This window comes from Mustela nivalis (genome assembly GCF_964662115.1).
Source record: "Mustela nivalis genome assembly, chromosome: 8".
NCBI lineage: Eukaryota > Metazoa > Chordata > Mammalia > Carnivora > Mustelidae > Mustela > Mustela nivalis.
In genome coordinates, this window is record NC_139027.1 from 35117168 (window position 1) to 35131288 (window position 14121).

Here is a 14121-nt window from a genome sequence, read left to right on the forward strand (position 1 = left end):
ATATTCACTATGTTGTTCTTCATAAAAATCAAAATGTTGAAAACATCTTAAATGTTGATTTAGAGAACACTTCAATTATGACCTAACTCTGGGACAGATTTCACACCTACTTTATAGGTAGTATAAAGGTTTCTAGGACAGAATAAAGCTCAAAAGACATAACATACAGTATGATTTACTCTTAAATACACAAATACAAGGACACACACACAGGTGTAGGAAAGGATACTGGAAGGCAATGTGCCACAATGTTGATAGTAATATTTCTGGGTAATTTCCTTTTCTTTATACTATTCTGTATTATCCACATTTTCACAATGAGAATTTTCCATATGATTAATAAGATTATTTTTAATTTTTTTAAAAAAGATTTTTAAAATTTATTTGACAGAGAGCGAGAGAGGGAACACAAGCAAGGGCAGTAGGAGAGGGAGAAGCAGGCTTCCAACTGAGCACGGAGCCCAATGCGGGGCTCGATCCCGGAACTCTGGGATCATGACCTAAAACAAAGGCAGCCACCAACTGAGCCACCCAGGTGCCCCATAAGAAAAGATTTTTAAGAGCAAACATGACATTTCCAAGTAGGGAATACCATGTAGAGTTGTTTTTATTTTAAGATTTTATTTATCTGAGAGAGAGGGTGAGCATGACCAAGGGGAGACACAGAGGGAGAAGCAGACTCCTTGCTAAGCAGAGCTTGATCCCTGCTCAGCAAGGGACCAATCCCGGGATCATGACCTGAGCCGAAGGTCACACCCCAAGTTTTATTTTCTAACTACCTGTAGTGTTGTTGCAGCAGCTCTCTTGGTTCGGCCTGGTTTTGAAGTCCTCTCCGAAGAACAGCGCTGGCATGCTGCAGCTCTCCCTGGCCTTCCAGATGCCCTGCCCAGGCTACGTAGAGAGGAGATGACAAGGTTCCAATCCCGTGGTTGTAAAGAAACTCAAAGAACTGATGAAGATCACTGTTGTACTGAGCCTACAGAAGCCAAAAGCAAACAGATATAAGAACAAAGGAATCAGTGGTCTAGGTATGGCCCAGGGCCCAGCCACCTTCTGTGTTCAGTCTTCATGGAATCCTCAGGCTATACGGCTCTCTGACAGCAAACCTAAAAATTAAGCTTATTCCTTTCCTTTGACATTCAATGTTCCCAAAATTACCCATACTAATTCTCGGGAACTATCCATAATGACTCATGAAGTAAGTACTACAGTTGTCTTAATCAGGGCCTGCTCAAGTACCATAGTGTGCCTCAAATCCTATTATCCTATAATTCAGTGAACAAATACATCTTAATTCTACCCATTCATGATTACTAGAACTCCTGCCCCCAGGAGCAGTCTTCATTTCAAAACTGAAGAGGTCTGGCCTTTTAACACTTAACCTGAGGCAGCCTTTTCCTTTTAGTATTAAATTTAGTTCCAGAGAGTTAATATTTTCTTAATTATTCACAATGAATTTAATTTACTCCCAGGAACCCTCTGAGTACCTGGCAGTGCCTGCTTATCCTTCCATCCCCACCCCGCTCCCATTCAACAAACCTTTTAATTTAATGGTTTCTATCTCACATCATAACATTTACAGTGGGTGATAGAGGAGAAGGGTTTTAAAATTAAATTACTGACTCTGTAATACAGAAGCCAAAAGCTTCCAAAATACACACTCTGGCCATACAACTTTGGAAAGAGAATAGTTAAAGTAAGATAATCTAAAATGATCTTAAAATCTGGGAAAACAAGCAAAAGCACAGTAGGATTACAGATTAGATTATACATCTGAAAGCATACTTACAAATTTTAAACAGTAATTTATGAATCTTGGGTCATTGTGGTATTTCTTCTTATCCAAAAACTCCTTCATTAAATGTTCTAATAAAGTTGTCAAGTATTCCTTATTTTCAGGAAAGTTCTCTTCTACCCACTGCATGTAACTAGAAAAATATGGATGATATTAATTTTCAAGGCAGCATATAATTTATTTATTTATTTATTCATATAGTTTATTTAAAGGAAAAAATAAACTGAATGCTAACCTTTCCCATTCACCAAGTGGGTCATCGCCCTTGTAGCTCTGCATATGGGCTTCAAACATTCTAGAAAGAGAAAAATATGCACATGACTTATTAGGGATGATTCCTAAAAGCAAAAGATATATTTTATGTTCCTCATTTATACACCTTAAATGGAAATCTTAAATATAAATAAATATAAAATATATTTATATATTAAATATAAAATAAATATATTATATATAAATATAAAAATATAAAATTTATATATTAAATATAAAATAAATCTTAAATCTCAAATGTGACATTAAAAACTAAAAGATTATTCACTTAAAAGTGGCCAGAAAATTCAAGCACAGTTATCTTTCCAGAAGATAGCAAGACCCAAGGCCCCCAAATTTAGCCCTTATAAAGAGGCAGCTGGAAGAGGGTCCCAGACTCTATTCCAAAGGATCTTTTTCTCCTGTCACTGATGCCCAATGTCACTACCATCCTGAGGGCAGCGTCCACAAGTTGCTATTCCTCAAATGGTGGGACCCCCTCCCCCTACTGCACAGAAGCTTGGCTAAGACTTGGCTAGGAGACATGAAGGGGGCTTGTGAGTGAGCATGGGAGTGTAGGATACTACCAAGTTTCCAGACACTTCGCTTTCTGGCAATGTTCATAAAACATAATGGCAATGTTCATAAATCAGCCATTATGGTTTCCTCTGCTTGCTGCTACTTTCACATACTATCCTCAGCTTTAAAAAAAAAATAAAAATCAGCCAAGTGAAGGAAAGTTCTCTAAGGGCACTTGGGTGCTAGGAGGGCAAATGAACAAACAAACAGAAACATGTGAAATAAAGTCACGTGATATTAAAAACTTAGGGGAAAAAAACCAAAACCAAACCAAAACAAAACAAAATGGAAGATGAGGTAAGAGTATGATAAGAGTTACAATTTTTAGATAGAATGGTCAGGAAAGGCCATTCTCTCTGAGGGGGTGGCACTTGATCAAAGTCAAAGAGCCATGCAGTTATTTACGTGTGCTGAGCTAGACGGGTGGCGTGACAGTATATAATGTGCATTTAAAACATTCATTCTGCTCCTTCAAGCAAAGGGGATGGGGAGTGGGAACAGAAGTGGGAAACCAGTCAGGGAGCTACTTCAGTCTCATGGGGTGGTGGGCTGAACTAGGGTGGGAACAATGCAAGTACGGAATTTGGGGTGTTTTGAAGAAATAATGGGACTTGCCTATGGGATTGCTTCCTGGATATGAGAGAGTCAAGCTAAGAAAGATTTCAGGTTTTCTATCGGAGAAATTACATGATTTTTTGAAAAAAGGACTTGAAAGCAATACTTTCTCCTGGCTAGCATATGTATACCAATGCAATCAATTTTTCTTATGACTCAAAATCTAGAAGACACAAAAGAAAAGGTCGATAAAATAAATATATATATATTTATATATAAAGTAAACTATATATAAATAAAAAGCTTCCATATGTCAAATAAACACAACATCAAGCAGAGTCAAAAGAGAAATGATCAACTGGTATAAAAAAAAACAAAACCAGCTTTTAGAAATTGGGGGGGAAAACCATAAAAAAAAAAAGGCATTCTAAAGGAAAATACTCAACCTCTCTTACAAGAGAAAATTTACCTCACTCAGAATTTCTCACCTACCAGATTGGCAAAACTAAAACAATGTGGCAACAGTGTATAGATGAAGCAATGGGAAACAGGCACTCTCACATCTTGCTTGAAGGTAAGAGTGCTCATGATCCCTGCTGAGGGAACTGGTAATATCTGCCAAAATTACAGACGGATCTACTTTTGATCTAGCAAATCCACTTCTGGGAATCTAAAAAACAGATATATTTGTGTATGTGCAAAATGTCACACATACAAGATTTTTCACTGCAGTTCTATTTAGAAAAAGACTGTTAATAACCCAAAGAGCCTTAAATAGGGGACTTTTTAGATCAATTATGGTACATGAAATATGCAGCTGTAAAATAGATTGAGAAAGAGCTCTATATACTGATAGAGATCTCCAAGGATACTGTTAAGCAAAAAAAGCTACACTTAAATGAAATAAAGGCAGCAATTGTACAGACATATACATATACACCCCTCCATATACACACATACATGCATGCATATATATACTAATGTAATATTATAATATAAATATATCTGCAAAAAGAAACATTTGAAAATTACACTAGAAAAGTGATTCCATATGAGGGGTTGGGAAAGTAGGTAGGCATAATAAATCTCAGTGAATACTTTTTAAAATCTTTTTAAAAAGCCAAATAAATGTATTACTTATTTTTAAAAATGAACAAGTAATTACTTCTAAATTTTAATCTCCTTCGCATGCTTCATAGGTGTGCTCCCCCAAATTAAGTTAATAACAGACCACTGCAAATAAACATTTCATATTCCAATACCAACCACATTTCCCTAAATGACCTGAATACACTGTAAATGAATACCAAAAACATCCAGTTCACTGGAGCAAATTAGTCTTTACAAAGTCAAAATGAGGTGAGAAAAACCCGATTTCCCTTTTAAAATGGGGGAAAACAAGTTTCTAAAAGTGAACTAGTTTGCTGTCTTAAAGGCAACAGGTTTTTGCTTTGGCTGTACTTAACCATCCCGGTCTTCTGATCCCTCAAGAGAGTAAATTACCCTGGTGCTGATAAAACGAACCAGTTTTACTTCCTGTCACATATGACTGAACTGTTTTCAATGCTTTTCAAACGATCTAGATAAATCACCTCAAGTCATAAAGCTAAGGTGTGAGAATGTAAGAAACTGTTAGCAGGTTAACCTAAATGACAGTAAGCATAGCTTTTTGGTAAAGTTCACGTTATTCAAAGACTCTTTTTCAAACTGATTGTGGGATTATGGGTAAGAGCTATTTTAAGTTCTCTTCCTACTGTACTATAATTTATTTTATTATTATTATTATTATTGGTAAATTAAGTGGTTTTGAGAGTTTCTCATGAAACCTATACGCAAGGCTTAGGGGTTTTGCTGGGGTAGACTTTTCTCCCGCGGCGACGATCTGCCGAGAGCGGATTCCTTACAGAGGTGAACTCCGAGAGCTCCGAGGGCCTCACGAGTTGGCCTAATCCCCCTAAACTGCCCCCGTGATCGCAGCTCGGAGGACGAGAGTCAGGGTCTCAGCGGACAGCGCCAACTACACGGTCGGGGGTCCTTTCCACGACCCGCAAGTGGCTCACAGCCTAGCTGGGTGGGAATAGGGACGGGGAAGAAACACACCAAAGCCACGGAAACGGGCGGGAGGGGCAAAGGGAGGGAGGACTGCGGCCGCCCCGGGCGGGGACCTGCAGACCCCGAATTCTGGGTACTCCAGCCCTCTCCTCGGTCCGCAGTTGGAGGATGCGCCCTCGCCTCGCCCCCATCGCACCCGACCGACACTTACTGAAAGACATTTTCCGGGTTATCCATGGCGAGAGGACGCAGGCCAGCAACCGCCCACCCGAGTCGCCGGCGAGGAGCTACCACCGATTTGAATCTCCCGCGCAGCCGCACTCGGGGCAACGGGCGTCTGCAAGGCGCCTGGCCATTGGCCTCGGCTGCAGACGGGCTGGCCAATTGCCGGGGCCGTTGCCGGGAGACATTTGTCCCGCCTCCCTCCGGCGCATCGCTCGCTCCTCCCACTTCCCCCGCTGTACTCAGTTGAATTGTAAACTCCCGGCGCGCAGAGTGCAGGCTAGGTTTTGAAGTACCGCGTGGAGAGGGAGCCCTAGAATTTTAGCTTAGTGACTACGCTGTGAGGGCACGTCGGTAGGCACTTCACGGCTGGTTATGTAGGTGATTTATGGCATGTGAAGATGATAGGTTAGTACCCTTGCAGACCTCTGGGCTTGATTTAACTCAGCTGAAGACTGGGTGCCCTAAAGCAGAGGAGGGCTCAAGGTCCTGGGAGCTGTTCCTTCATCCAAATGGCAATTAAAGTAAGAGTGGAGGAGTTTGAATAGATAGTAGAAGGCCAACAAGGAAACCTTCAACGTCTTCTGTGGAACGAGTTGCTCTGGAGACCCAAGTTCTCAGGAGTTATAAATGAGGATACCTCTTTGCGAAGGAGGCCAGATATCTAAGAAGAAATATGGGATATGCCGATGCTTCCTGCCTAAAAGTGAGTTGAAAAAGAATCAACCTAGCTTTTCTGCCCCTTGGACTTTTTTTTTTTTAATTAAAAAAATTTTTTTTTTTAAATTTCTTTTCAGCGTAACAGTATTCATTGTTTTTGCACCACGCCCAGCGCTCCATGCAATCCGTGCCCTCCCTAATACCCACCACCTTGTTCCCCCAATCTCCCCCCCGCCACCCCTTCAAGACCCTCAGGTTGTTTTTCAGAGTCCATAGTCTCTCATGGTTCACCTCCCCTGGCCCTTGGACTTTAATGACTTCCCATTCTACCTCTCCAGATTGTTTCAAAAGTCACATAACAATGCAAATAAAATACAAATAGTTAATTAATATGATTAACTTCCTTTCGCAGAAGCTGTGTGGGGGTTTGTTCTCTTAGGGCCCTAAAAAAAAAAAAAAAAAAAAAAAAAAGCAGCTTTTGGAAATGCTGATGCTCTCACAGTCCAGAATTTCATCCCCAGTGTTGACCAATTTGAATCTACACAAGAATCCAATTTGTAGCACTTAAAACAGAGAGAGTGCTCACTCTGGGGTCTTTAGACAAATGTTAGGTTCTGCTGACCATCACAGGAATTAGCAGATTGTTGCATTCATTCAGGTTTTCAGCTTGTGTCTGATAATGGCTCAGTCATCAATTAGGAAATGTTGATTGAACACCCATCGTATACCAACTGTTATTGGATATATATCTAATTACAGCCTTGTCCGACTCAAACAGATCCATCCATAAGAAGCTAGTGGCTTTGTCCGGGAGATGAAGATGTAGTCATAGAACACTATTTAAATATGGTATATATGTGTATTACTTATATTAGTGTTCAGATTATCTCTTAAGGGGATATGTCACATAAAAACTTAATGAGGAAGGTGGAGCTTGAATTAGGCCTTGAAGGGGGTGGGGGGGGGTCAATCTCTCCCTTACAATCATAGCATTTTTAAAATAAGTGGCTTTGAAAGTTTCTCATGACACCTGCACAGAAAGTTTAGGTTTTTTGTTGGGTTAGACTTTTTTCTTCCATGGTGGTGATCTGCCCAGGGCAGATTCTATTAAAGAAGAGTTCTGAGGATTGCCCACATTAGCCATAGTCCAGCAGAGGAGGGCCTGGGTATCATTGAAGAGTGCCAGCTACACAGTGTGGGGTCCTTTCTTTGACTCAGGAGTGGCTCACAGCCTAGTTGGTGATGGATGAGGGTGAGGTGGAGACAAAGTCCAAAGCCAAGGAAAGGAGCAGAAGGGGCCAAAGGAGACAGGACGGGGGGAGAGCCTGGAGGAGGTCATTCTTGGTGTAAACAGGGTTACTGTAGGATCACCCTGAAGAAATGTTAATGAGTAGTGGAGATGGTTAGATAGTTTGATGTCAAATCTTGAACGCTAAATTAAGGAGTTTGTACTTGATCATGATAGTAATTGGGCCTTTTAGGAGCAGCAGGTCTGGTTATGTGTAAAGAACACCTTTCCTGCTTCAGGGGCAGGAATGGACAGTTAAAACTTTCTCTTTCTTTAAAACTCTAATTTATCTGTTAATTTCAGTATTAAATTACTAACTATGTTAAATTGACTAAAAGATTCTCTACATTTTTAGGAAGGCCAATAGATGAAGTTTTTTTATTTGTATTTGGGTTTTCAGTGACTTGTTATTTCAATATCATAATCTCCACATCTACTGGAAGAGGGATGCCAGGCCACAACAGGGGAGAAGCTCCAACCTTGGCTTTCCCAAGGAGCAGCAAATGGGCAAGTGATTCAAGATCTTTTTTTTTTTTTTTTAAGGGTGTGGGGTGAGAGACAGGGGAGAGGGGCAGAGAGAATCTTAAGCAGGCATGGAGCCTGACTTGGGGCTCCATCTCACAACTCTGGGATTGATCTGAACCGAAATCAAGAGTTGGATGCTTAACCAACTGAGCTGCCTGGTGCCCCAAAATTCAAAGTCTTAATCTGGCTATCAGTTTCCTGATCTGTAAAATGAAAAAGAGAAATCTGCTTCCTTGTCTTTGTGTTTCTCTGTCTTCCACTATCCTATAACCTCATAAGTTTATTAGGTCCATTTAATCCCTGAACTCTCTTGGGTTGTCATATAATATCAAAGTTAGTGCTCTGTTTAGAAAAGAAAAATGATTATTTCTCTCTAGGTTCTGCCTATTTGACAAATGCAAGTAATCACAGATTCACATATATTTTCCTTCCTCTGGGAATTTAGAGCAACTTAGAGTAACAGTATTAGATGTATTGCTGAAACATCATATAAGATTGGAGGTTTATAATGAGAACAGTTACAGAAAGCTGATGAGTGTTTTAAGGGACTATGGAATATTAAGAATAAAGTTGATTTGTAGGAAGAGAGATATAGAACACTATTTTAGAATATGTTTTTCTTCTGAGAATGGGTTGTGACTTCAGAAGATGCCTCTGTGGTTAAAACCCAGGATCCACTCTTGTGGATAAGAATTACATATATATTTGATCTTCCAGATGACCAAAGGTATATTTTTCATATATATTTGGTCTTCCTCTGTGGATTCTGTCTTACATACAGTTCACAAAACTTTTGGAATTTCCTTGAGAAACTGAGGAGAATGGCAAAGCTCTCTTTTGTTAATGAGGTGACTTTTGGAAAGCACCTAAGGATGGGTCTGGTTGCCAGAAGAACCAACTATGTGATTAGAAGGTTGGAACTTTCAGTGCACCCCCCCCCCCCCACCAACTACCAACCAACCTCAAACTTAGGAGAGGAGAGAAGCTGAAGGTTGACACAACCAATGGCTAAAGACTTAGTCAACCATGACTATGCACTGAAGCCTCCATATAAACCCAAGAGGGCAGCTTATTGGTCCTTTTTTTTTCTTTTTTTTTCCAGAGAGCTTTCACACTTGTGGAATCAGAATGTGTCACCAAATACCACCAAACTCCATGAGGACAGAAGCTCCGTCTGGTTGTTGATTCATATCCTTTAGTAAACTGATAAATGTAAGTAAGTGTTTCCCTGAGTTATGTGAGCTACTCTAGCAAATTAATCAAACCCAAGGAGGAGGTGGTTGGAACCTCTAATCTGAAGTTGGGGTGGGGAAAAGTCTTGTAAGACTGAATTTATAACTTATGGAACCTGATGCCATGTCTGGGTAGACAGTGTTAGAATTAAGTTGAATATTCAGATGTCCTGCTGGACACCCTGCTGGTGTCTGGGAATTGCTTGGTATTGTGGTGGAAGTGGGAATCGGGTGTCTCCCCTTGCCATGTTGGAATTGGATCTAGAAACCTTAAAAGTCCTCAAGTATGTCTCTCTCTTTGCTTCAGATGCCAGCCACAAGTCCCAGGGGTTCTCAGCCACCCATATTTCTGACCAATTGGCTACGAATTCAGGGGTTCCCACAACCTTCTCCAGGTTTGATAACTCATAAGAATGACTCACAGAAAACTCAGGAAACTTATGATTACAGTTTTATTACAAAAGATACACATAGGGTGTAGTCTAGGAAAATCCTGGACTTGGCCTTTCCATGCTCTCCCTTTGCGGAGTCAAGGTACATTATTTTCTTGGCACATCAGTGTGTTAACCAGCCAGGAATCTCCACTGAGCTTCAGTATCCCGAGTTTTTACTAGAGTTTCATTATGAAAGAACGACTGATTAAATCATTGGTGTGTGTGTGTGCATGCGCGCATGTGTGAGAGTGAACTCAACCTCTAACCCTCCCTCCTCTCTCTTGAGGTTGGGAGGACTGGCTGATATCCTGTGACTCTAAGCCCCAAACTTGATCTTTTTGCTGACCAGAAAGTTCATCTTTCTAATCTTTCTGGTTCATCTTTCTGTTGACAAGCTCCCATCCAGAAGCTATCTGGAGAGCCACCATGAGACACATCATTAGCATAACAAGAACTCCAATGACCTAGAGAGAATTTCAGGGGTTTTTGAAGATCCGCCAGGAAACCAGGTTAAAGACCAGACAGATTTTTTTTTAATACCTTGGAATGATGTGCATCTTCGAGCATCAGCTCAGAATTTCATTAGCATTAATAGCTTCTATACTTTGTAACCTCTGTACTTTCAGGACAGCAATTACGTCCTCTTACAAAGTTGGTATCCTTGCTCAGACTGGATTTGCTTCCATCCCTTCAAAGAGCTGGACACTTCTCAAGCTAGAGAAAAGAGCTAAATCAAGGCTCAGACTTGGCAACTTAGAAACATCAGTTTCAGAGACAGTCCTGACAGATGTTTACATAGCTGAGCACTGATAAAACTCTTGTCTGTGTATCGAAGTCTGAATTAGGTCCTTTAGTTTATCCTTTCGGAAACAAAGGAATGGCACGAGGAAACGGAAGTGATACCATGAATAACTGGTAGCCTGGTTTATCAGTTAATAAGTTGTATTAACTAAATGCAATCAGTAAATCAGCTTAATATACACACACATGTGGTGTTAAAATGATGAAGACAATTTAGGTGATCCAGACTTTGTTTAACACTTCAGGAAACAGGTAGTCCCCATTCCCCAGAGTCTAGAGGAAATTGAGGCATGCGAGGAAGTGGTGAGTTTTTAGGCAAAATGAACAGAGAAGAGAAAAAATATTTAAAAGGGACAAGGAAAACATTGGCGTTATTGGTGATCAGGGATAGGTCTCCTGGATGGTGTGGCTTCTGGGCATAAGGTGGAATCCTCATAAGCACATGAAATTTTGAATGTTAGATTTGGATTTGTGGATCTAATCTCCCTGAGTTGATGATGCCTAGTCTACCTGGGAAAGTATGTTATTAGACACACATTAACTTAAAGTGACTGCTCAGCCCCTGTCCATATTTACCTGAGCTGTGTTTCTGACTTAGAAGGCTCTGTGCCTTGCCTGTTACTGTCGTAGTCACTGGTCCTACTGTGACTTTTATGTTGTTCGCTTTTATCTTTGTATCTTTGCAGTCTCTTTGCTTTTGCATACTGATGCACTGTACTACACTTTTGACTATCAGACACTGATTGCATTTAGTTAATACAACTGATTTGCCTTTCCATCTGTTGCACTTTGCAATTTCTGTGCTATTTTAGCCTGCTTAAGCTCTTTCCCTGGACTCGATGTTTGATGGTCAATGCTGCTTTGACTCTCCTTTTGTCTTGGAGAGGTCTTGGACCTTCTGGCTGTCTAACGGGACACCCAGATGATGACCTTACTGTTTTGTTGTTGTTGTTTAAGATTTTATTTATTTGTCAAAGAGAGAGAGAGAGGGAGAGAGCACATACAAGCAGGGGGAGCAGCAGGCAGAGGGAGAAGCAGACTTCTAGGGAGCCCGATAAGATGTGGGGCTCTATCCCAGGATCCTGGGATCATAACCTGAGCCAAAGGTGGATGCTTAACTGACTGAACCACCCAAATGTCCCTCCCACTCTTTTTTTTTTTTTTAACTTATTTCCCATTTTGACTTCTTGACCACCTTGAACCGTTAACTTCTCAATCCATTTTCCTGATTATCTCTGACCTTTGGATCTCAGTGTACTCCTGGGCTTTGTACCAGCATTCGGGGAGTAGCTTTTTATTTGGTTCACGTACTTGGAGGTTGAAAAAGGAGGATATCTGAAGTAAAATTAACGCCAACAGGAAACACTGAACACTTTTATGATCATTTCTTGTGTTCATATTAAATATTCCTATAGTAGCCACTTAAAAGTTCCCAGCCAGACTTGCATTCTCTTGGTTTCAGCCTTGTTGGTATTTTCTCATTCTTCACCTGCTTCTACGTCACTGGATATATGCTATATACTTATCCTGCTTACACCCAGTTGGCTTGGCAAAGACTTTAATGACATTGAAAATTTGAGATCTATTCAAACCCCACAGAAGTCTCTGTTTCTTCCCTTATTCCCACTTGATAGCCTCTTTAATTTTTCTGAGAGTACATCTTCAACAGTATCCCTTCTCTTGGGCATTAATTAATTTGTCACAGTACAGTAATTGATGTGTACTTGCCAGTAACAACAAAAAACATCAGTGACTTTACAGAGGGGCTTATAAATCTATCCAGATACCTTGAATCACAATTAATAGGAGACCAAGGAGCACCTTGGTGGCTCAGTCAGTTAAGTGTCTGATTCTTGGTTTCAGCTCAGGTCATGATTTCAGGGTCGTGAGATCAAGCCCCACATCAGACTCCATGTCAGTGCAGAGTCTGTTTGAGATTCTCTCCTTCTCTCTTTGTCCCTCCTCCTCTCTCTCTCTCCCTGAAATAAATAAATAGATAAACAAACAAATAAAGTCTCTAAGAAAATGCAAATCAGGCTTGCTTAGCAGTGAGAATTGATTGACTCATGCAACTGAAAAATCCATAGGTATGTGGGTTTCAGGTACAATTTGATCAGGATTTTTCCAGTTTTCCTCTGCTGTTCTCTTAGCTCTGCAAACTCTTTTTTGACTTCGCCTCGGGCTTGGTTCCTTTGTGGTAACAAAAATATGGCAGCGGTTCCTGGTGTCAGTGTGCTTACTCCATAGTGGCAAATAACCTAGCAAATGTGCTGTGTCACTCTCCACTGGTTTGGTCCCATGCCTTCCCCTGCAGCCTCCTCTGAATCACATGGACATGTACCCAAAGAAAGTCAGGGGCTTGGGAAGTTAAATGGGGAGCATGGCTGGGAACACAACCAACGGATGTCTGGACAGGCAGTTCCTAGCAAGCAGAGCTCTCTGTCACTTTGAAAAGGAAATTGGAAAACCACTGGAAGTGAATGGGGTCACTCAAGCTGCACACTGTGAACTGCTGATCCACAGCTACAAACCTGTGACCCAGTCACTAAGTGGAGATTCTCTTTAGCATCTTCTGAAGATTTCCTCCTTGTGACTCATTCTTAGAGGAACGGTGAAAAGAACAGGCCTGTCCATAAGCCCAAAAGAAAAGGGGATGGAATGGCTATGAGCTATTCCTGTCATGGACACCACCATACCTCTTGTGTGGTCATTGTGCCTTCATGGTATTTGGAAACTGAAAAAAAAAATTGGTTTCAGAAAACATAATGACCTATTCTCTTTGTGTTAACTTTTCTGGTAGGTTAGCTCCTGGTGAGAAAGAAGCCTCCATCTCCACAGAAGTCAAATAGGTTGTTCTGGGCTGAATTGTGCCCTACCCCTTGCCAATTCAAATGTTGAAGTCCTAACCCCAAGTACTTTAGAGTGTGACCATTCTAGAGATAAGGTCTTTAAGGAAGTAGTTGAGTTAAAATGAGGCAATTGGAGTGGGCCCAGGCGAATGTGACTGGTGTCTTTAGAAGAAGAGAGTTGGACACAGAAATGTACAGAGGAAACTGTGTGAGGAGGCAGTGGGAACATGGCCACCTATAATACAAGGAGAGAGACCTGGGACAGGTCCTTCATGGCTTTCAGAAGGAACCAATTAAATGACACATCCAGAACTGTGATATAAATAACATTCCTGTTGCTTAAGCCACCCAGGCTGGGGTAAGTTATTATGTCAAGGATAGAAAAAAAAATACAGACTCCAAAAAACTCTCCTGTTTGGCCACATTTCTCTTACCCCAAGTATTAACTTGTAAATGCTCTTTGTTTTCCGGACACCAGTTTTTCAAGGTAGGTAAACAAGGTCAGGTCACCTGAGGAAAGTTATTCAGCTTTTGGTAGAATGCTGATCAGCTAGTCACATCATCTTTCCCATGTGAACTTAGTTTCTTCAATGGGAGAAAGAAAAAAGCAGCTCATGATAGCCAGGAGTTGGCCTGGCACTAATAGCCAAGTTGTGTTGTTCTAGAAACGACTTTAGAGGATGTTCATGTCAAACAAAGCCACCTATGTATGGAATCACACCTGTTTCCTAGCAGCACCCAATCCTGGGCAACTGTCTGCTCCCTTGACCCCTCTCCTGATCGCCTAACACAAGCCCAAATCCTGCAAGAAGTGCTTTCTAACATTTCTTAGGGAGATGCCTCCCAGTTCCCGATAGTATCCTGTCATTCTTATGAC

The 14121-nt window shown here is 41.0% G+C and overlaps 2 protein-coding genes across 3 annotated transcripts in view; one reads left to right on the forward strand and one right to left on the reverse strand.

The window, feature by feature from the left end:
• Positions 1-5609, reverse strand: part of BUB1 (BUB1 mitotic checkpoint serine/threonine kinase) — a 44243-nt gene extending 38634 nt beyond the window's left edge. Inside the window, exons 1-4 of the mRNA XM_082743343.1 lie at positions 5445-5609; positions 2031-2090; positions 1790-1928; positions 780-976 (exon numbers count right to left, since the gene is read on the reverse strand). Coding sequence (XP_082599469.1) covers positions 780-976; positions 1790-1928; positions 2031-2090; positions 5445-5470 — 422 coding nt within the window. The 5' untranslated portion in view covers positions 5471-5609. The remainder of the gene's footprint in view (positions 1-779; positions 977-1789; positions 1929-2030; positions 2091-5444) is intronic.
• Positions 5610-5699: 90 nt separating this feature from the next.
• Positions 5700-14121, forward strand: part of ACOXL (acyl-CoA oxidase like) — a 346408-nt gene continuing 337986 nt past the window's right edge. The window contains exons 1-3 of one of the 2 annotated variants that reach the window (XM_082743347.1): positions 5700-6161; positions 7804-7914; positions 9035-9140. In XM_082743347.1, the coding sequence (XP_082599473.1) occupies positions 9139-9140 (2 nt within the window). In that variant the 5' untranslated portion in view covers positions 5700-6161; positions 7804-7914; positions 9035-9138. Of the gene's footprint in view, positions 6162-7803; positions 7915-9030; positions 9141-14121 lie in introns of both variants that reach the window. The other variant, XM_082743348.1, reaches the window with a different exon arrangement.